At 40.9% G+C, this 23941-nt stretch overlaps 1 protein-coding gene across 7 annotated transcripts; it reads right to left on the reverse strand.

The window, feature by feature from the left end:
* Window positions 1-489: 489 nt before the first annotated feature.
* On the reverse strand, window positions 490-22938 carry CUNH5orf34 (chromosome unknown C5orf34 homolog). Of its 7 annotated transcripts, none has more exons than XM_036310377.1 (14): window positions 22192-22938; window positions 19308-19539; window positions 19078-19167; window positions 18823-18849; window positions 16382-17142; window positions 14668-14769; window positions 13468-13591; window positions 6340-6431; window positions 5454-5523; window positions 4534-4701; window positions 3920-4014; window positions 2233-2322; window positions 1795-1835; window positions 490-890 (listed from the first exon to the last, which is right to left on the reverse strand). In XM_036310377.1, the coding sequence occupies exons 2-14, from the start codon at window positions 19500-19502 to the stop codon at window positions 700-702; spliced, it is 2046 nt and encodes a 681-aa protein (XP_036166270.1). In that variant the 5' UTR covers window positions 19503-19539; window positions 22192-22938; the 3' UTR covers window positions 490-699. The 7 variants fall into 7 exon arrangements, 4 of the variants coding, with proteins under 4 accessions (XP_036166270.1, XP_036166269.1, XP_036166272.1 ...); XM_036310376.1 differs by lacking the exon at window positions 22192-22938 and adding an exon at window positions 19988-20129; XR_004967681.1 differs by lacking the exons at window positions 490-890; window positions 22192-22938 and adding exons at window positions 2743-2809; window positions 19988-20129 and having other exon boundaries at window positions 1811-1835.
* Window positions 22939-23941: the final 1003 nt, after the last annotated feature.

Here is a 23941-nt window from a genome sequence, read left to right on the forward strand (position 1 = left end):
CCTGACAGGAATTGAACCATGACCTCCTGGTTCATAGGTGGACACTATCCATTGTACAACACTGGCCAGGCTCTTGAAGTCTTTTTAGATGTATGATTTTATTCTTTCCCAATAGACAAGGTGTAATAATATCACTTTTGGTGAGCTCATTTCTCATTTAGTTTCACACACTTAGTAAAATAAGTCTTTTCAGCTGTTCAAAAGAAATGAACATATCTAGTTCACAGCAGTTCAGATGAAATTTAGTCATTGCTGAAGTACTTGGTTCTTAGCTTGGAGCAATATTACCTACTTTCCTTTTTTAAGATCTAATTCTTTTCTCATAGTTTTTTTGAAAAAATGTTCGGAATAGAGAGACTAAATAGCAAATGACAAATACACACAATACTGCATTTTTTAAAAAAAATCCTTGATTAATAGTCAATGCTTCACAAGATAAAACTATAAGTTTATAATTTTTTCTCATAAACCTGAAATAAGAAACAGTTCAAAATTTCAAAATAGTTCTTTATTAATAAAGCATTTTATAAATACACATTTTAAATTTACATGTTAGGTAAAATACATCCAAAGTTAAATGTCACTTCTCAGATTATTGTACAGAAGTCATATATACAATTCTTTTGTTTTCTAGTAATTTTATACCAGTGATTTGAAACATCCTTAAGATTTAATAATATATTGTAATAATTTCATTTTTCACTTTTTAGAGCTTGATAGAAGACAATCAATATCCTGAATAATTGCAGAGGTTCTTTTCAATGCCACTGATACTCTCTTTTCATTAACTTCTTCTAGCAAGCTTTCTGAATAGCTTGGTTTACAATCAAAAGATTGTTCATTTTTCTTGTTAGAAATCTGGTTTAGGACACCACTATTCTCCAGTAACACTAAGTTGCTTAGTCAAGGAGTTTTTGCCCACATTTTTCATTATACAAGTGTTTTTAATTTCAGAAAGCCTGACTTCATATTAAAATAGGGTTTCTCCATTTTGGGGAAGATCTTTTGGATTCATAATAGAGTTGGTACTTCAGGACTTATCAAGTCTGTTCCTCATAGATGAAGAAACCAGAGTAAAAGGGGGAAGGAGAAGAGTAAGTAGGTGTGTGTTTGGATGGAGGTTTGGTGAAAGGGAGGAAATAAAAATCTCAGTAAAACTTTAAGCTGGATTTACCAAGAAAAAAAGAGAAGTCAAATAAATAAAATTATAAATGAAAGAGGAAATAACAAGTGATACAACACAATACAAAGGATCATAAGAGACTACTATAATTATATACCAATATATTGGACAATCTAGAAGAAATGGATAAATTCCAAAAACATACAATCTACCAAGACTGAATCAAACAAAGCCTGAACAGATGGAATACTAGTAAGAAGGAGATTGAGTCAGGAATCAAAACCTCCCAACAAACAAGAGCCCCGGATCAGACAGTTTTAATGGTGAATTATACCAAATATTTAAGGAAGAATTAATACCAATCCTTCTCAAACTCTTTCAAAAATACAAGGAGGGAACACTTTCAAAATATAAGGCCAGCATTACCCTGACAACCATAACCAGACAAAGACACTACAAGAAAACAAAAATACATGTCAATATCACCAATGAACATGCAAAAATATTCAGTGTCATGTACCTTCTACAGACAAGCTACTTCTCAAATGTCTTAAGTATTCATTGAAGCTCCACAATATAGGTGTGGATTAAATAATCTATAGGGTCATGAATTAAACCTAGAATGGAAAGGAAGTAATTATGTAGGACAATACATTATGTTTAAAGGATACAGTTAAACTTCTGTATCTTTTCAAGTTCAGAAGCCACACACCTGTGGGGAAAAGAAAAGTGAGTTCATGCTAGTTATCTGCGTCTTTTTTATACACAATATTTCAAATAAGCATACTTGACAGTTTTCACAAAGGTTAGAATTTTAAACAAAAAAACCCTAATAAATTAGGTATCTAATTACAGAAAAGTTATTTTTAATCATAAGCTATCAAAAACATAGAGTTAAATATATTTAACTAAGAAAAGATTTTCTTGGGGGAAAAAGTCTTAGAGTTAACCATTTGACTCCCCCCCCCCCCCCGCTCAATTTTATTTATTTTTTAATCAAAGGGGAAATGTTTTATTCCCCCCCCCTTTCTCCCCTACCATTTGACATTTTAATTTTGAGTATTAGTTGGCTCTTCTACACAGATTAAACTTAAAAGAAATACACACACCAGTTTTCTTCAAGGACCGAACAAGTGGGCATCTCTCTCTGACTAGTTTGCGTCAGTCTTCTGCACCAGGATATTACTGTTGACACATATCTAGATTAAATACATTAAAAGAAATATTTAAAAAATGAACTTGTATTCTATTTATAAAAATTTCAAAAATGACTGAAAAATCAAGACAATTTGGGAAAAAGGGTAAAGAGAATATTTTAAAGTAAGACATTTACTGGGAAATTCTCTGAATCTTCTTTCTTATTCAAAAAAATTTTTTTTTTATTGATTTCTGAGAGGAAGGGAGAGGGAGACAGAGAAACATCAATAATGAGAGAAAACCTTCTGCAGGCCCCCTACTGGGGATCAAGCCCGAAACCTGGGCATGTGCCCTTGACTAGAATCGAACCCAGGAGCCTTCAGTCCACAGGCCAATGCTCTATCCACTGAACTAAACCAGCTAGCTTCATTGGAAATAAGCACTTTTTTCATTATTCATCAAGGAGAAAATGATTTACTCACATTCATGATTAATAATGATGAGATTTAAGCGTCAGAACCAAGTTCAAATTCAAATGTCTGAATTCTCCTTTTAGTTTTTCAAAGAAAAATGAATTTCATTAAATTTTATCATGTGAATGTGTTTCATATAAGACTAAGTGAGCATCTGCTTTTTAAAATTTAAACTAGAAAACACCCATTAATGTATACACACACACACACACACACCTATATGTATAATTACATATTAACTCACCGAATATGCAAAACAAGTATCAAGTTTAATAAAATGATTATTCTGAAGTGACTGGCTAAAACAAATAGCAATGTTTGCTAAATACACTCTGTCTTTTTGAGGCAAATTATTCAAACCAGCAATGAGTATTGGAGCATTTAGAATAAAATGCAATAAAGCTCAACAGAAAAATAAATTTGAGCTAAAACAAAGCAATTCTTTTGTGAACATTCTCAAAGTAAAATCACTAAAATGTTAAAAACATCACAAATACAACGATTATAACAAAATGTATTACATAAACCAAAAGAAAGCAGTCATGAAAAGCTGATTTCAAGAATCTCCATTTTAAGAATAATCATTAGTTTATTTTTTCTATTTTATAGAAATATACAGAAGTGTAGTTATTTGTGGTTGCCAATCTTACTTCAAATTGGTTAGGGCAGCCGTGGGCAAACTACGGCCCGCGGGCTGGATCCGGCCCGTTTGAAATGAATAAAACTAAAAAAAAAAAAAAAGACTGTACCCTTTTATGTAATGATGTTTACTTTGAATTTATATTAGTTCACACAAACACTCCATCCATGCTTTTGTTCCGGCCCTCCGGTCCAGTTTAAGAACCCATTGTGGCCCTCGAGTCAAAAAGTTTGCCCATCCCTGGGTTAGGGGATTAATTGGTTAACACATCTGACAATAACTTCTCCAGCAAGCCAGTTAGATCTAACATATTCATTTTGGTGAAAAATCACTTTAATACAAATGGAAATGATTAAAGCTGACTTCATCTTTTTTGTTATTCTAGATGCCAATATAACAGTAAACTCTGAAACCTGTTGAAATGACTTCATTCACATCCACATGTAAAAACTAAAACAAAATATGCAGATACTGTTTATGTTTCTGCTCTGTCAATTAAAAGTTTTTTATTAAAATGAAAATAATTTTTAAATTGCTTTTCAGTACCTTTCATATGGTCCGGGGTGTTCAATCTGAATTAACTGATCGTGTCCATCAGGAAAAGTTAACTTACACCAACCTAAGTTGAGGCCTTGATTTATCTTAAGAAACATGGAGGAAAGTTAAGTTTTATCATTCTAAAAATAAAAAAACAACAACACAAAACCACCCCCAAAACCCAAACAAAACCCTCTTCTAACTTAACAATTTAAAAAATATTAGTCCCTTTCTCTGTAGTGAGTTACTTAATAAAAATAAATATTTGCCACACCTATTTCACTTTTTCTAGGAAATCTAATGAGATCAATAAGCCTCTTGAAAGATGTCATACTTCAAAAAACAAATTGACCTGGCTGGATGGCTCACTAGGTTGACCATCATCCTTGCCCCAAAGGGCTATCGATTTGATTCCCAGTCAGGACACATATAAAAGGCAACATAAAAATTTATAACCAAATTAGTATAGATACATAGATTGATGTCTCTCTCTCTCTCTCTCTCCTTAGGTGAGGATTAAAAAAAAGAAATTGAGATAGAACCACAATAAAAGAAGTGCCACAGTACTTCCATAGATAAAACAAAAAACAATACAAAATAGATTTACCCTGAAGTATACTCACCTGTCTTTTTTCATTAAAAGAGCCAAAATTCCAATTTAGGGTTAGAGTAACACCATCTATAAAGATGACATGTACTTTGTCATCAGAATAAGCAAGAAATCTTCCCACACTGGGTATGAACGATTCTCTCAAAAGCAAAGGCACCATATTCTCTTTTATCCCAGGTACCTAAAACCAAGTAAGTAAAAACAGCAGGAAGTAGAGTTATCCATTCATAAGATTTAAATGATTAATGAACTCTGAGGAAACTTTCAGATTCCTATGCAGAAGTCGAATATTGTAGAATCCTTATGTATGTTTAACTTTTCCACAAGTGGATGCCCCAAACAGTCGATTACAAGCAGATTAAACCCCCATTTGCTCTGAACTTTACAAAGAACACAGACAAGACTTAGGAACTACAGCAACATATAAATTTATAACCAAATTAATATAGATACAGAAAAATCAAAGTCTGAGAATAACTTCCTCCAAGTCAGCATTAAAGAATGTACTTTTACAGTATGGAAAGAGAGTAGAAGACTGCAGTGTTTACAATAACTATGTTTTTATATACAAATTCAACTAATTCCTATGGCCTTCCCATTCCACTTAAAAGAAGTAGCCCTGACCGGTTTGGCTCAGTGGATAGTGCGTCGGCCTGCGGACTGAAAGGTCCCAGGTTCAATTCCGGTCGAGGGCATGTACCTGGGTTGCGGGCACATCCCCAGTAGGAGATGTGCAGGAGGCAGCTGATCGATGTTTCTCTCTCATCGATGTTTCTGACTCTCTATCTCTCTCCCTTACTCTCTGTAAAAAATCAATAAAATATATAAAAAAAAAAATTGTTACAAAGAATTTCTTACATGACTTAGATGAAAGTAATTTGAATTTAGGAATATAGACAAAATTATCTTGCTTTTGAAAGAATTTTAAGATACCATTTTCCAGCAGCATATACGATAGTTATGGCTTAAAGAAAGCCTCGTCTTGGCACAGTGCTGAAGAATCCTGTGAACATGAAACACACAACGTAAACATTTGCAAATTATGATGGCATTTTCCAATTCGAGCAACAATTCTAACTGCTGTAGGACATCTCAGCCAAGAAGTTCATTTCTACTGAAATATGTTCAGACCTATTTCCTTCCGGAAAATAGTAAGCCCTTACAAGAGTACTACTACTGTTTCCCTTTGGCTAATCTTACCCACTTACGGTTATTTCTCTAATTTGTGGCAATGAAATGACTCCAAATAGAATTTGCAGGTGCTCCTTTTTATGAGGTGATAGATTCACAGTGCCTGAAAGGGTTAGCACAGTCTAAGTAGTGGGTTGTAAATAAACTGTCCTAGAAATCATATTACTGATCTGCTCCTTCAAATCTACTTTGGAACTGGCTTAGACATAGTTTATACAAATAAATCATTGACTCCAACAATTCACTTTCATTCTTCTGAGTGCTACAGATTAATTAGCTAGGAGAATTAAAAAACGTATGAACCAAAGAACCAAACAACACTTCTCTTCTGTACACATTCAGAAATCTTTATTACTGTGAAGATAATAAAGAAGTATGAAAATTTTAAATGTATCATCAAATCCTCAACTTGACTCCAGGGAGCAATAATGATGCGAAATTTACCCAGAGAAGTCACCTATTTCCAGCACTTGCTTGCCACATAGAAATGTTTCTCCATATTTCATTTTACGTTTCAAAGATGGAAATATTCTTTTAATTACAAAGTCTTAATCTTATCCTAACCATCAGAAAAGGTATCAAGGTTCTCAGACATAACACTTGATTCAGTTGAATGTGAAGGACTTACCTGGTGGCCTGTTTAATTAGAGAACACACAGAGAACAGACTTCCTGGTCTCTCTGGAGGAAGATTATTTACTGAATACATTTTCTCTTCCCTCTGAAAATTAGTTTAAAGTGAAAAATCTCATTAATAATAAACATTGGCCATTATTACTCAGCTATTTTCTATTTACATATTTACATAGCGGCAAAGGAAGCAGTTATTTTAACTTAAAGCCTGTAATAGGTATAATCTAAAGAAGGTATTTCATGATGCTTTTCCATTTTCCCATTTTTCCTCTCTATTCAAGTTACATTCTCACAGCCTATAACTCACTGTCCAATTTAAATCTTGGTATACTTGAACTAACATGGTTATAAGCTCAGCTGGTGTGGCTCAGTGCTTGCATGTCAACCTAGGAACCAGGAGAGCACGGTTCAATTCCCAGTCAGGGCACATGCCTGGGTTGCAGGCTTAATCCCCAGTAGGGGGTCTGCGAGCAATGATTCTCTCTTATCACTGATGTTTCTATCTTTCCTTCTTCCTTCCTCTCTGAAATCAATAAAAATATATTTTAAAAAATTAACATGGTTACAAATGAATTTTTCTACTTATTAGCAGGAAACATCACATAAGCTTTTCCCTTGAGACCAAAAAAACCCAAAACCTAAACATCAAAAAATTATTTTACTTGAATGCATCTATCATTTTGTTATATTTTACTAATGGAATAACTATTACTACAGTTTATGGAAGATAATAGTATTTATTGTCTTGGTTTCTTGAATTTTAAAAACTTATCCTTTCTGCATTTCCTCTTTCTCAGACTCTGTAATGCCAGTGTTTGCCAGGACGCTGTCTCCAGCCTTCTCCTCTGACTGCCTGATTTCTTCTTGGGTTATTTCCACAAGGTTCAAAGCTCCTTCATAATAATTATAATAGCCATGGCTAATATTTATTGAATAGATCTGTGCTAGGTGCCTATTTTTATTTTTATTTTTATTTTTTTTAAAACATATTTTATTGATTTTTTTACAGAGAGGGAAGGAGAGGGATAGAGAGTTAGAAACATCGATGAGAGAGAAACATCGATCAGCTGCCTCTTGCACACCTCCTACTGGGGGATGTGCCCGCAACCAAGGTACATGCCATTGGCCGGAATCGAACCTGGGACCTTTCAGTCCACAGGCTGACGCTCTATCCACTGAGCCAAACCGGTTAGGGCAGGTGCCTATTTTTAGATGAGGAAAATGAGGCTCGAGGGCTAACAAGTAGCAGAGATCTGTTTTGAACCACAAGAGAGAACAGCCCATACTTTACCATCAGAATTTAGTGTATAGCAGGTACTCAAAAGTAACCTTTATCCTTTTATCCTGGACGGTGTACTTGAATATCACAGACATCTCAATTTTAACAAGTCAGAAATGGAATTATCTTCATTTCAAAATTTGCATTTTCTTCTCTACTTTGTATCTACCTCTGGCATGTCAATTATCACATGCTGTTCCCTCTACTCGGTTCCCTCCTCCATGGACTCCTTGTGTCTGACCAACTCCTACTTTCCCTTCAGTCTCAGGAAAGCCATGTGGAGGTCCCAGACAGGGTGAAATCCCCTAGTTATGTCCATAAGCACAGGGCCCTCTCTCCTGTTTCTTGGTTTTCATTTAGTTTTTATTTCATGTCTGTCTTCCCTTCCAGAATAGAGATAGCTTCATGAAGGTAGGGATTGTATTTGTTTTGCTTACCTTGGTATCCCCAGCATTTATTAGTAGAGTGCTTAGCACATGGCAGGCACTCAAAACATCATGTTTTAATTATTTATGTCTTTCTCTATTGGACACTGAGTTCCCTAAGTGTTCTTCTCTTTCAGCTATCCTACCTATTGCATCAGTTCTAAAATACTTATTTTTACAATTTAATCTCTCTGAAATTTGGAATCATCTTATAATTAAGAGTGTCTTATAATCACTACTAGAGGTCTGGTGCACGGACTTGTGCACTGGTGGTCCCTCAGCCTGACCTGCGGGTTTCGGGCCAAAACTGGCTCTCCGACATCCCAAGGGACCGGATTACAAGAGGGCACAGGCCAGGCTGAGGGACCCCATCGTTGCACGGACCCATGTCTAATAATAGACAAACATGGTAATTAACTGTAACTTCGCTACCCTTCCCATTGGCTAATCAGGGCGATATGCAAATTAATTACCAACTAAGATGGTGGTTAACCGCCAACAAAGATGGCGGCTAATTTGCATACATAGGCGAAATGATAGGAGGCAAAAGGGGAAAGACGGAAGAACGGTGGCAGGCAAGAGCTGGGGGGCGCCTTTGCCCGGCCCCCAGCCGGTGATCGCCATTGGAAAGCCAGGCAGCAGGCCAGGCCACACCCCCCGGCCGGGGGTGCCGGTGATCGCCATGGCGATCAGAGGAAGAGAGAGCCAAGGTGCAGGACCCCCGGGGTCAGGGGTGCCGGCTGGCCTGCGGCCCCCTGATCTGCGATGGCGAAGGGAGGGGCAGGGTCCCAGGCACAGCTGCACCCAGCAGACCAGGTGCAGCCGTGCCTGCGGTCCCCAGATCTGCAACTGCGAAGGGAGGGGTGGGGCAGCAGGCACGGCAGCACCCTTGGCACCGGGTGCAGGCCCAGGGTGCAGCCATGCCTGTGGCCCTCTGATCTGCCATGCGAAGGGAGGGGCAGGGCCACAGGTACAGCGGCACCCCAGATCTGCAATCGCAAAGGGAGGGGCAGGGCAGCAGGCATAGCAGCATCCTGGGCACCGGGTGCAGGCCCAGGGTGCAGCCGTGCCTGCAGCCCTCTGATCTACTATCACGAAGGGAGGGGCGGGGCCACAGGCATGGCGGCACCCAGGGCACCCAATGCTGAGGTGCTTGTGGTCACCTGATCTGAGATCAGGAAGTGAGGGGCGCCCCCGGATCTGCAATCGCGAAGGGAGGGGCGGGGCAGCAGGCATGGTAGCACCCTGGGCACCTGGTGCAGCCCCAGGGTGCAGCCATGCCTGCAGCCCCCTGATCTGTGATCACTAAGGGAGGGCTGGGGGCGCAGGCATGGCAGCACCCCGGGCACTCCAGCACCTGACATGCAAAGGTCGGGGATGAAATGACTTTTCCCAACCACATCTACAAATATCCTGGGGAAGGCATCACTCAAGAGTTCACAACAATTCTCTTACTTGGCAAGGAAGAAAAAAGTTGGCAAGGGAAACAATCCCTTACATTAAAGTTAAGGTCCCTCTGAGTAAAAAAGAGTATTTCCAACGTAAAGGAGGGAGCAGGCTAAAATAATAGGTTCTCATGACTTCCACTGAAGTTTGAGCATATGACAGAGTCAAAACGAACATACAAATTAAAACAGACAGTGGACATTCAAATGACCCAAATCAACTGTCACTGTTTGTCCCAATAGCAGCAATAATTATGTGATAATATAGTTTAACAGACATACAAAACAAGTCACATGATAAGAGAGGTTTGGCTTCTAAAGTAAATTGAATATGTTCTTTAAAAATTCTCATGTCCTCCCCTCTGACTATAATTCTTAATTTTCCAATCAGAAAATTACCCCAGGTGATCCAGCAACAGGTAGAACTTCAGTAACCTAACTTATTTAAAAAAACAAACATCCCAACCATTTTAAAAATATTTAAATCGATATTTTAGGGTTAAAATTATAGAAGATATTTAGATCCAAATATATTTTCTGAATAGAAAATATTTCAGTTTTTGATTTGAAAAAAATAAACATAAAAAAATATATAAGTGACACATTTTTCCAAGGAACTCTGAATTATTACCTTTCCCTCTAACTTTCTTCAAATTAAGAGAATCTATGGAGTTCCCTATACTGCACAAGTTTTAATGAAAGAAAATAAGACTTTCTAAGAGCATCAAATACATGTTTTGGTATTTACAAACATATATACTCCTCTCTCTCTCTCTCTCTCTCTCTCTCTCTCTCTCTCTCTCTCTCAAATATATTCTTACTGATTCAGAGAGGAAGGGAGAGGGAGAGAGATAGAAACATCAATGATGAGTCCTGGCCGGTTTGGCTCAGTGGATGGAGCGTCGGCCTGTGGACTGATGGGTCCCAGGTTCGATTCCGGTCAAGGGCATGTACCTTGGTTGCGGGCACATCCCCAGTAGGAGGCGTGCAGGAGGCAGCTGATCGATGTTTCTCTCTCATCAATGTTTCTAACTCTCTATCTCTCTCCCTTCCTCTCTGTAAAAAATCAATAAAATATATTTTTTTAAAAAAAGAAAAGAAACATCAATGATGAGAGAGAATCATTGATTGGCTGCCTCCTACACGCCCCATATTGGGGATCAAGCCCACAACCCGGGCATGTGGCCTCACCTGGAATCAAACTGTGACTTCCTGGTTCATAGGTCGATGCTAAACCACTGAGTCACACTGGCCGGGCTCAATTCTAATTTATAAATTCATTCCAAGGACATATACAGCTTGAAAAGCTTTGGAAGTAGTTTCAAAAAAACTAGTTTTTAAGTAACAAGAAAACAGTTATAGAAGAAAGTTTAAATTAAAAGAAAACATTGTTTTGATTTATTCAAGAGTGGGAACATCCTCCATGAAAATGTATACCTTGACTGTGAATGGCTGGGAGGCCTTATCACACCTTAGGAATTCAAATGCTTTTTACAAAGAAAAAAAAAGAGAGTTTCATCTCATTTCTCTACCAGGGTAGATGTCTGTCAATAGAAGGTGGACATCAATAAAAGGAGGGGCTTGCACAATCAATCCAGAAAGTCAGCAATCTATGAATAATCCAGAACCAAGTAATTATCTCCTCTGCCACACACCCTCCCTCCCAGCCAGTGAGCAAGATAATTACTCTCAAGTCAAGCTAAGTGCCCCCCAGTCACAGTGGCCCAATGCTGACATACAAAGCATACAAATAATTCTCACTCTGGCATAAAAGTGACAACTTTCTTGGAAGAAAAGCACATACTGTAAATTTCTCAAAGTCTTCCTGAAACATTTTTTTTTTAATATATTTTATTGATTTTTTACAGAGAGGAAGGGAGAGAGATAGAGAGTTAGAAACATCAATGAGAGAGAAACATCGATCAGCTGCCTTCTGCACATCTCCTACTGGGGATGTGCCCGCAACCGAGGTACATGCCCTTGACCGGAATCGAACCCGGGACCCTTCAGTCCGCAGGCCGACGCTCTATCCACTGAGCCAAACCGGTTTTGGCGTAAAACATTTTTTAAAGTAATTTTTACTTCTTTAGAAAAAATGCCATGGGAAACCATCTGTAATAAAACGCCCATTCTATAAAATAATTCATCTATACTAATAAAAGGATAATATGCTAATTAGGCTGGGAGACCTTCCAGATGTTCTTCTGGACAAAGCCATGGTGGCGGGGCCGAGGTAGAGGCGGTTAGAGGCTAAGAGGGGAGGGCAGTTGTGGGTGATCAGGCTGGTGGGAGGCAGGGCCATTGGGGGTAAGGAGACCAGTAGGGGGGCCAGTTGGGGACAAGCAGGCCATCAGTGGGGGTCAGTTGGAGGTGATCAAGACAGCAGGGGGGTGGGGCGCAGTTTGGAGTGAGCAGGCCAGCAGGGGGACAGTTGGGGATGAGCAGGCCACTGGGGAGGGAAGGTAGGGGCAAGCAGGCCAGCAAGGGGGTGCGGGAGTTGGGAGCAAGCAGACTGGCAGGCGGAGTGGTTAGAGGCAATCAGGCAGGCAGGCAGGCAGGTGAGTGGTTAGGAGTCAGCAGTCCTGGATTGCGAGAGGGATGTCTGACTGCCGGTTTAGGCCCGATCCCTGTAAACTGGCAGTAGGACATCCTTCGAGGGGTCCCAAATTGGAGAGGGTGCAGGCCAGGCTGAGGAACATACCTTCCCCCTGCACGAATTTTGTGCACCGGGCCACTAGTCTATATATATAAACGCCTAAACAACCATTACGACCGGTCGACCGAATGACCGGTTGCTATAACGACACACTTACCACCAGGGGGTAGACACTTGACACAGGAGCTGCTCCCTGGTGGTCAGTGTGCTCCCACAGCCAACCTCCTGCGGTCCCTCCCCACCAGCCAGCCTGCCTTGATCAGCCCCAATTGCTGGCCAGGCCGAGGAACCTCCCCTGTGCATGAATCTGTGCACTGGGTCTATAGTCTATCTATATATATATAAAAGCCTAAGCAACCATTACAACCAGTCGACCGAATGACCAGTTGCTATGATGACGCACTGACCATCAGGGGGCAGATGCTCGATGCAGGAGCTGCCCCCTGGTGGTCAGTGCACTCCCACAGCCAACATTCTGTGGTCCCTCCCCCCAGCTGGCCAACTTCCCGTGGTCCCTTCTCCCCTGCCAACCGGCTCCCAGATAGGCCCCGATCTGGACACACCCCCTCCCAATTTTCTATTTCTGTTCTAACTACTGAACAACAGCACTTTCATTTCTTTCAATATTCCACATTCGCCCCAGGCCCTAGTATCTCTGATAATCTTATCACTTACATGCCTTACTCTGTAATAGAGAAAGACAACGCTTTTATTGTATTTCATCCTGCAAAGCAAAGCCACGTGATACTATGGTGATGCCTTTGAATGGGTGATCTCAAATGTCAGGCTGAGCAAATTAAGAGTTATTAACAAAATATCCACATTATTACATTTTGATATGATATGTTAAATGTTATGTTTCACTATTTTCAACACCAGAAAACAATCTGTTCAACTTCTTAATTTAATATAAACATTTAGGAGTTAGGGGGTATTTAAAATATGCAAATAATACATGCTAGGGAAAAAAAATGTGCTTTTTAATTGACAAATATTAATTCAAAGAAGTATATTGATTCAAAGTAATGCTGCTGGTTTTAGTATTTCCTATTAATACATTCTATGACAGAAGAAATGTAACTGCTGATTTAACATAATTGCTTAGGTGAATGGAAGACAGAATACAGGATGATAATACAGTAAAAATAAGGTGGTTAATAGTTATTGTGCCAATACTGGCAGTAAGGTTGTATTGATTGTTCAGACTAAGTAGTAGCAAGCAATGTTATATAGAGATCAAATTTTCCAAACATATTCACAATTATTTAGAAACAGCAATAGACCAAAAATCTTGAGTGGAGATCTCATTGTCCACCTACCTCTTCTGATCCTTCTTGAATGGAATAGTATGTAAAATAGTTCCCAAAATAAGCTCCTTCTGATTTGAAAACAGATCCATCTCCAGGATAAATCTCTATTGAGTTCACATTTTTATGGGTAAGTCTATGGAAAAAAACAACACAAGAACAGAAAGAAAAAAAAGCAAAGAAGTATAATTTTTAACCTATCAGCAAATGGATAATTTCATACTCTGTTCCTCCAGTCAGCTAAACTATTTTATTTTTGGCAAAAAAATGAACAGAACACCCAGAATTGGTGGATCTAAGCTCAGCTTCTAGAAGTGAGGCATCTTCCTTTATTACCCTGGTATCCCTCCAGCCAATCACAGTAGCTGTCTATAATGGTCACCAAAGCAGTGCTCATTGCATAGGAGTTAAATATAACAACTCTACAACCTGAAAATAAGATTATTCTTTAATAATAAAACTAGCAGAATCAATACCTGATGATGAGATTAGCCATGTAGAAGGAGCTATCCCTCAGAGGTGACTTATTGTACCTGAGTAGCCATGTACAATCAAGGTATTGGGTATATAAGAAATAAAGATATAAGCCAAGTCAGTTTCATTGAAACATGTATGGAAAATACTAGTACGCTGTCGGTAACAGGTGGGTCCTCGTGCAGGAAAGGAGAGCCCGAGAGCAAACAGTTCCCAGTGCTCGTCAGCACCGTGTACAGAGTGAGCCTCTCATCTGGCCGGCACCGGTATTCCAGTCCCCAGAGAGGCAGGGTTACTCACTGAAATAGTGCAGCACAGAGCAGCCGCTCGGGGAGGATCTGCTGAGTGAATGCAGGCTGAAATCTCCCTTAGGAATCTAATGTCTCGATTCCATGCTCACCAGGCACCTTCTGATGCGACTAATTCAGACAACCAGATCCCCCAGGCTTGGAAGGCGTGGCTTAAATAGCTGCCATGTGTATCTCATTCACTAGCAAAACTAACCCCTCGCTGGCTTCGGAGCTGTCACAAAAATCTTGTGAATATGATTAATGTGAATTAGTAACAAGAACCCTGTGTGTCCAAATATAATGAGGGTGTTGAGACCTGAAACCTCAGGGCCAAGCACAGGAGCATGGTGGCGCTGCCAAACTGTATTCTCTTGTACTTGATCTGCAAGGCTAGTCCCGTCCCCTGTGACATCACTACACAGCTCCAACGCCAACACAGGTGCCTTACCTGTACGTAATACCCTTGTGCCAGACCACTTTCACTAGTTCAGCGTAGGAATATTCTTCTTCATCAGACTGCCCCTGTGAAAGTGAATCACAGAAAGTCCACCTGTGAAGGATAAAATACAAGTTATGGATTCTGGTTGTTCAACAAAATTACCTTGAGAAGTCAACAAAATAGTGTGACTGTAGTAAGATTTATTCCTTGCTTAACTAATTAGATCAAAAAAGTAAAAATATGAAAGTACATTACATTTTAAAATGTCTTATTTTCCATGCATTTTCAATAATCTCACTATTGAATCTCAGCAGAATCACCTAAATTAACAATTTTAGTAATCTTTAAAATTCAGGATTTGAACAACAAATATTTACTGATGTTCCTATGGTGGCCAGGCACTGTAAATGCACTGGGGATATAACACCCAAATAAAGCAAACATGGTCACTGATGTTAGACAGTAAACATTGACATAAAGAAAGGGGAATTACTGAACACTATAGGATTGTGTAAGAACCTCATCCTGTCTAGGGACTTGGGGATAACCATCCTCAGGAAGGAAGGCTGACTCGGAGACCTGGACATGAACATGAGTTAGCAGGAGTGCTCCTGGCAGAAGACAAAGCGGGCGCGGTGGCAAATGATAGCTTGGGCAAACTTTCCAGGGCCTGCAAGAGTAGAGTGGTGAGCTAGTGGAGGACTACAGACATGGGAAGGGACCAGAAAATGCAAGGCCTGTTAAGCCATGTTTAAGGGTAATAGGTTTCAATCTAAAGCCAGTGGCAAGTTATTGAAAAATTGTTGATTTAGAAGCATCAATCTCTTTTGATGCATACTTATAATACTGGATTTTCCTATCTTAAACAGATAATCATGACATGCCTGAAAACCATTCCCATATTTTATTTGAGTAACAGATATGTACTTAGAGACTACCTGGGATCAGACCCTAATTCTCCAAGTACAAGTGTGAGACTTTGCTCAGGGTTTTTAACATCTCTGTGGCTCAAGTTCCTCCACAAAATGGGCTGATAAAAGACAGTACTTACCTCATGGGTTACTATGGGGATGAAACAGCATGCCTAGCACATACTGAGTGCTTGGCGTTAGCTATTTTTGTTATTATTGCACTACTTATGCAAAGTTCCTGTTACAAATCTATCATCATTAGGTTATTCATCTGTTAGCGGAGGTCAAAGGTTTTTACCTAGCCATCCATGCCTACCCCTTTGACAATGGACATATTTACATCAACCAAAGAGAGAGACGGCCTCGGAGGCCAAGTGTGAAAGAAAGAACCCATGATCATAAACTTGTCAGATCTACACTCCAGCAACCATGGGAACAGGCTCCACTGAGTGGCAGCAGATGCTCCCCAGGGGTCTGCACAGGTGCCTGGGCCATCCCTTACCACACTGTAATAATCATCTTTTCAGCAACAGTGACCCTCACTAGACTCTAAGCTCCTAGAAAGCAGGGACGGTGTCTCAGTCATCTCTGTAGTCTCTGTGCTTAACGATGTATCTAGTACAGTCGGCCTCCCATAAACATTCATTCCATGGACACAGAGTTAAGAAACAAGCAACACATTTGCTAGGCAAATTATTTACTATTAGTTTTAAACAAGGTTGGATGAACCGAATGAACTTTCCTTATGACTGGTATCAGATGACTTAGAAATTCTGACACAGTATCTAGAGGAGGACTGGTTCTGACATTACCTGTGCAGGTGTGGGACAGGACAGCTGAGCAGCAGGGCCCTGGGAAGAACAGAAATCTCTTTTCCTCTTTCCTCTGCAGCAGCAGACGTTAACACTGTACTCTGGGGGAGAGTTACATCAGTTCCAGACATATTGCTGATTTTACTATGAAAGCGAAGTGCTAAAGACAGAGGGTATTTCCATTCCTCCGGACAGGAGGCCACAGAGCAGCGCTGCTCTACCCACGCGTGGACACAGCTGTGCTTGGGACCAGGCAAAGGCAGTGCCGCCTCCCCCTCAGTTCTGTTCCCACGAGGCTTCTCCTCTGAAGGTCCTTTGGGTTTCACGACCTGACAGTGAAGTTCGTTTTCTTTATTCTTCTGTCTCTGTCCTGGTAAACTTCCATACGCACGGGTTCTGTCCGCTTTTCCTACTTGTTCTTTTGGGGCCTGATTATTTTTTTCTGACAATACTACAGATGAGCCTGGCTTCTGGCTCACTTTACACAAAAAATGTACTGTAAATTCCTGCTGAGATTTGGGCAGACAGAGGTATGCATGACCATCTACAGATGGTACCTTCACGGCGCCACTCTGCATGCATATCATGCCACCGTCAGTACCAAGACTGGGCCATCTCACTTCTGGGATGTCAATGAGGATACGCTGAGTTGAGGGGAGGGAAAAGAGGTGGTCAGTATTTTCTGTTAACAGACCAAATTTTCCATACATCTGGTACCTACAATTGTGTAAGAATGCTCTTGAAGTTTTATGTTTTACTACCTAGACAGAATGAAAAAGAGAGAGCCAGGTGTCAGCCCAATATATGGCTTTTCAGAGAATATTTGATATTGTTAAGATTATCTCTTTACAGAGATAAAACACACACACACACACTGAAAAAAAATGAGAAAAGAAAAAATCATCCTGATTATATCTAGTGTTAGACATATTTTTTTAACGTACAATGAATCAGAGATACTTAGATTTTGAGTCCCTCTCAAAATTCTACTCTCAAAAAGACTATCAACGTCTATAGCACTATAATGCACTATATTAACTTGAATGGTATGAAACTAGCATAAAAATAATTGGCAGAACCACCCAGAGAATACAGAAACAGACTCAAGATATCTTAAAATGTTACATGTGACAGCATAAGGTTTCAAAACAAGGGGGAGGGGAGAGTTATTCAATAAATGGTACTGAATGATTGAACAGCACTAGGGACATGTTCTCTCAAAGGGTTATGACCTGGACTAAAGTACCTGTCCTAGATACACCAGACCCTAAAATAAATATCAGGTGACATAAAGAGTAACTTGTTAAAATATATATATTTTTTATTGATTTCAGAAAGAAAGGGAGAGAGAGAAACATCAATGATGAAAGAGAATCATTGATTGACTGCCTCCTGCACGCCCCATACTGGGGATCGAGCCCACAACCCAGGCATGTGCCCTGATAGGGAATCAAACCATGACCTCCTGGTTCATAGGTTGACGCTCACCCACTGAGCCATGTGGGCTGGGCAAGAGTAACTTTTTAAAAAACTGAATTACTCAAAGGTAAATGGATACTGATCAATAGCAAACAGACTTGTAACAGTAACGGTGCCTGATGCATCTTTTCATGTAAGGTAGAAACAACAGGTATCACGAAAGTCTTGTAATTAGTTAATCTTGCCAACAGCTATCCATTTCAACTTCCATTTATATAAAACTTGAAATTCACAAAAACCATTGTCGGAAAGCCTCTTAAATTTATAGTGCTACGTCAGTACACTAAAGTTAAGGGCATTATTCATTAATAGTCAAGCTGGTCTATAAGGATGATGGTTCAAAAAGTTCCATCTTTTAGAACTAGACTGTCTGATAATCCAACAAGATATCCATTTTTAATGAATAGTCACTCCAATAGATACAGTGGGAAAACAGCCTTGTAGACCAGGTTCCAGCTTACAATTTTCCAAGGCTTCTTTGTCATGCGACAATGTAATAGAAAACCACTCTACAGGCAGGCAAGCATCGTGACAGTAGCAGAAAGTGGTTAATAGACACACAGACTGGGTTCAAATCCTGACTTTGCCACTAAGAAACTTTCTATGGACAAGTTAGGGAAACTCTGAGACTCAGTTCCTGTCAAAAGGAGCGTATCCAGCCAATATGCCTTTTCTGACTGTTCGGACTCCAATTTTGATCACCAGGGACTCAAGGCATGTGGTGCTAGCAAATATTTTTAATATCACTCCCCGTTCGTGGCACACAGTAAGCCCTCAATAAATGATAGTGATTTTATTCCTAAAAGTTCAAAATAGAGTGAAAGCAAAAAGAATAAAATTTGCATACCCATAGGTAACTGCATATCTCTATTACACATTAACAGATAAATATTCATAAGCTACTAAAAATATCCACATAATCTCTTAATTTTCACACCTCCAAGAATCAAAAAGTCACCAACCTGAAAAGCTCTACATAGAATCTTTGGCTACAAAGAAAAAGACAGGGTAATGAATTATGTAACTTCTGTGTCTCAATGAATATATACAAAACATGAGCACTCTAGTGTGGTGAATGCTAAGTCACTATGCATTCATTCTACAGCAACATGTCTATTCCCAAGTGTCATGAAGAAAAAGGCCAATTATTAAACTACCTATTTCTAATTGCTTGCCCTCAAATCTTACTCACAAAAATTATTTTTTAAAAAAATTACCTTTTTTCTTTCAGGAGGTATAATGCTTTCAGATAAAAAAGGGCAAGTGGCGAAAGCGTTTCGAAAATCTAGGGCTCTCTGTAGTTGCTCCTACAAAAAGATACAAATGTAATCTTAAAAACATGACTGAAAATCCACTTAGTATGAAGCAATCCTGCATGCTAATTACTTCCATATTCCACCCACCTCAACAACATTGAACGAGCAACGTTTGCGTCATCTTTACTTACTCGGTAAGTGCTAATAACAAAGTGTGTCCTCTGACGAATTCTTTCTGGTTGTTCTAAAGGATGTGCTGAAACAGGAGGTGCTTTTTCAAATAAAAATTCCGAGCCACAGGGAGAAAGCTGCAGTCTGGAGCCATCAGCGTACTGTACTTGCACAGAATCGTCTTCATAAAGCACCATTCGCACTTCAGCCGCCATCAGGATGACGATGGGTAATGTCCTTCCAAGGCAAAGACTGACGGAAATAGGGAACAGTAGCACCGATAGTTCTCTTAACGTACAAAAGTTCTACCCAAATAAGCTGGTGCGTTTTCTAAGAACATAAGTAAAACATACTGCCATTGCATTTACTTTTGTTGGAGGAAAATTTATCTTACTGGACACACTTAAATGATTTGAAATGAACATTCCTGACAGAGTGCCTTGAGGAACCCCTAAGGCTTTACTCCAGGGTGGAAACATAACAGAGAGGTAGAAGACAGTCCACCACGTTATAACTGCCTGTATAATTTTAGTGGCTTTACTTCTCCTGAGGTTCAATGTCAGAAAATTATATCTTTAGTATCTCATTTCAAATAACAAGCAAATTCCACCTTTGCAATAAGAATACAGCAAATCACTTGTAATACATGGAAAGGGCAGGCCAAAAGTAACGATTAGGTCTAAAAGAAAAGCATACATACCTGGATTCTTGTCCCTAGCCCGGCATTAAAGAAGTACCTTCAGCCCTAGCCAGTTGGGTCAGTGGAGAGAGCGTAGGCCTGCGGATTGAAGGGTCCCAGGTTCGATTCTGGTCAAGGGCACATGCCCGGGTTATGGGCTCGATCCCCAGTAGGGAGTGTGCAGGAGGCAGCTGATCAATGATTCTCTCACCATTGATATTTCTCTCTCTCTCTCCCTCTTCTTTCCTCTCTGAAATCAATAAAAATATATTTTTTTAAAAAAAGAAGTATCTTCATGTCACTACTGAAAATGCTAATTAACCTCCTAGGTCTTAGTTTCATCCTCATCTCACTCATTTCAATTTCCTCTTCTCCACTTCTAAAGTGACTCTGTGTCTTCAGCTATGCTTTCCATATAGGTATGATGGAAATGTAATTAGAGGATGGGTTCTATTCATACCCACCATTTACCAGCTATAAGCTAGGTCCTTTGTTTCCTTATCTATAAAATGGGAATAGTGACAGGATTGCTGTGAGGATTAAATGAGACAACACATATGACACTACCTAGTATTATGAATGTAACTTTGTAGAATCTCAATAAAAGTTGCTCCCAACCACCTCCCAGTCACTTTTAAAAATATATGTATTTTATTGTGGTTTTTTTTTTTTACAGAGAGGAAGGGAGAGGGATAGAGAGTCAGAAACACTGATGAGAGAGAAACATCGATCAGCTGCCTCCTGCACACTCCCCACTGGGTATGTGCCTGCAACCAAGGTACATGCCCCTGACCAGAATCGAACCTGGGACCCTTGAGTCCGCAGGCCGACGCTCTATCCATTGAGCCAAACCGGTTAGGGCTCCCAGTCACTTTTTATCCACGTCATCTTCTTCCTTCATGGCATCTAACCGCTGTCAGAACTGATTTTATTTATTTATTCTTTTTTTTTTTTTTTTTTTGGTCTTTTCCCACTAGGATATAAACTTACATCAGAACAGAGACTTTGTTTTATTCACAGTTGTACCCCTGGCATATATACTTGGCAAATAATAAGGGTGGAACAAAGATTTACTTAATGATGAAAGAATAAGTAAATTTTAGAAATCTTGCTTTTCTTGAATGTGCAGTTTGAGTTAATGGTATCTCAATGTTAGCAATATTTGACATCTCACTCTCTTTCCCTCCACACTCTTGTAACAAGTCCTGTTGATTTTGTCTCTCATGAACCTGGCTCCTCCTTTTCTGCTTCAGGCCATCAACTCTCCCCTCATTTCCTGTAACTATTCTAGGACCTTTTTCCAGCCTCTTGCCCCTCCAACCCATTTCCAGTATTGCTGTCATAGGTAACTTTCACAACCCAGCCCATACCAACCCCTTTACATCACTTGTCTACATACTTGTTAAATGGCAATAAATATTCATAGCCATATATGGGGTGTCCTCCCAACATGTACACAAACACTTTGAATGATTATAAAGGCTGTGCTTATTAAAATACATTTCAGTTTCAAAAGTGAGCTATCACCTGTTAAGGTGTGTATACATTTTTGGGGGGGACAACCTATATATATATGATGTCTACTTGCTATTTCAGGAAACAAAAAAACAAATAAACAGATGCATATAAAAAAGGAAGAAAACATTTTCTGGTAACAACTGGGAAAATGTCTCTATGTTGGGCCTAGTTATTTATTTTTTATAAACAGCTTAATCAGGTGTGACTTTCTTAAAAATTAAAAGCAGCCGAAACCGGTTTGGCTCAGTGGATAGAGCGTCGGCCTGTGGACTGAAAGGTCCCGGGTTCGATTCCGGTCAAGGGCATGTACCTGGGTTGCAGGCACATCCCCAGTGGGAGATGTGCAGGAGGCAGCTGATCGATGTTTCTCTCTCATCGATGTTTCTAACTCTCTATCTCTCTCCCTTCCTCTCTAAAAAATCAATAAAATATATTTAAAAAAATAAATAAATAAAAAATAAAAATTAAAAGCATACACAAGAGACAGTAGAATGTATAAAGTTTCTGGCACATCATAAATCTGCCCCAGTCCACATTTCCAGCCACAACTGTCTTACTGTTTGTTTTCAACACTCAGCACATTATGTCTGTTTAACGATCAAAAAGCCTTAAGTCTGTTCTTGACATCAGCGGGAACCTGGCTTTTCCAAAATGCCGTATCTAGTTGCAATAACAAATTCACCTAAGCAACCAACGTTTGAACTCACAGCAGTTCTGAGCTGAAAAGTCGTGGAAACGAGGCCCATCAACCGCCCTTGCGCTTTGATTTGCCAAGTGGCTCGAACCGCAGCGTCTGCGCCTGCCCACGACGGCTTCTCGAGGAACTGTTCTTAATTTTAACATGTGAAGCTGCTCGATGGAAAACAATCACAACCGCAGGGCCAGGAGGACCCGGGTCTGAGTAGCTGAGCAGGGGGAGCGCCAGCGAAGACCCCGAAGGAAAACACAGGCAAACAACAGCGATTCAAACCTTCGCGCCCCGCGGGACGAGCCAGGCCGGAAGTCCCGCCCCTGCCGCGCGCGGAGCAGGAAGGAACCGGAAGTGGGGAAGGCGTTTCGGGGGAGAGGGTCCCGACCCAGAATCTGGTCCTCTCCTCTTCCGGTTTTACTTCCGGTGCCCCACACAGACCCGGTCCGACCGGCTGTGGTGAAGCCCGTGGGTCGAGCGTCGTGAGGGTCCGGCGAGCTCCCGGCGCGGGGGTGTTGGGCAGTGACGCCTGTTTAAGTCATTGAACGACAGTGACACCTCAGTGAAGCTGTTGAGGAAGAACCTGGCCAAAGGCGGAGGCCTTTCCTTCTAAGTTGGTGTCCGGGAATTGGTCTCAGCTGTGTCTCTGCCTTTATCTGAACAGCGAGTAGACCGGACTGCCCACTTATGTCACTACACGGGTGGTAGGGTCCCCAGCGACGGGCTGGTGCGAGGCGCGCGGGGGGAAGGCGGGACGGAGCCAGTCGAGGGTGGCAACTAGAGTAACGGCAGGAGGCGACCCGACAGTAACCTGATCAGGTGGTGGTAAGTGTCCGGAAACAAAACGCGGAGGTCTGACCGCAGATAACCGGTAGACCCAGCCCGGGCGGAGGAAACACCCCCGCTGACATACAAAGGGTATTGAAACGCGAACACGGAACGGGAACGCCCTGGGTTCCCGGTTCTTGTCTCGATGGTTTCGAAGCAGGAAGCCACGGGCGGAAGGTGGTCGGTGAAAAGCACAGACGCTTTATTGCAGGCAGACTCTGCCTGCACAACCTCATTCTAAGTTCGGAGCCGGAGACCCCGTCCGCCTGCACGGACAGAGGCCCCTGGGAAGGGTGGCCGCTGCTCTCTGTCTTTGGCATTAAATAGGCTGCAGCTCTTCGTCTGCACCCGACCCCTTCTTACTGGTCATGGTGCTACAGTTGGTTCCGAGCTCAGGGCCCACGTGGCGCCCCCCCCTTCTCCCCCCTTCCCCTGTTGGCTGGAGCCCCTTTGATGCATCTCTCGGCTCTGCCGGGTGTTGGAGAGAAGGCCTCTCATGGCCCGCCCAGCGACTCGGGTCAGGGCTACTTTGGGCTTAACTTACGGTCACTTTATCGGCTCAGGCCCGCGATGCCTTTTGGTTTAGGATATATTCCTATTTGCCTATTCCATGTCTCTACTCTCTGTACAAGTAAGATACACACCCTGGCGCCTTCAAGTCTCCGTTATGTATTCCTTCCCCCACAGACCCCTTCTTATCCTAAAACGTCCTAAACCTGCCTAGTTAAACTAGCGAGCTAACCCGCTCTGAACTAGCCAGGAGAACAGTGTCCAAGCTGGGGTAAGAGCCTGTGGTAAGGCCCTGAGGCCAGAACACCAGTTTGGTTTAAGGATGTTGAGAGAGAAGAGAGAGGCCTTCAGGGCAGAGAAGCCTGAAATGCAGCTACGAGGTAGGCAGGGGCAAGATCAGTAGGAATTTATGGGTGATGGACTTTAGGTTA

This window comes from Myotis myotis, unplaced genomic scaffold, assembly GCF_014108235.1.
Source record: "Myotis myotis isolate mMyoMyo1 unplaced genomic scaffold, mMyoMyo1.p scaffold_m19_p_5, whole genome shotgun sequence".
Lineage (NCBI taxonomy): Eukaryota > Metazoa > Chordata > Mammalia > Chiroptera > Vespertilionidae > Myotis > Myotis myotis.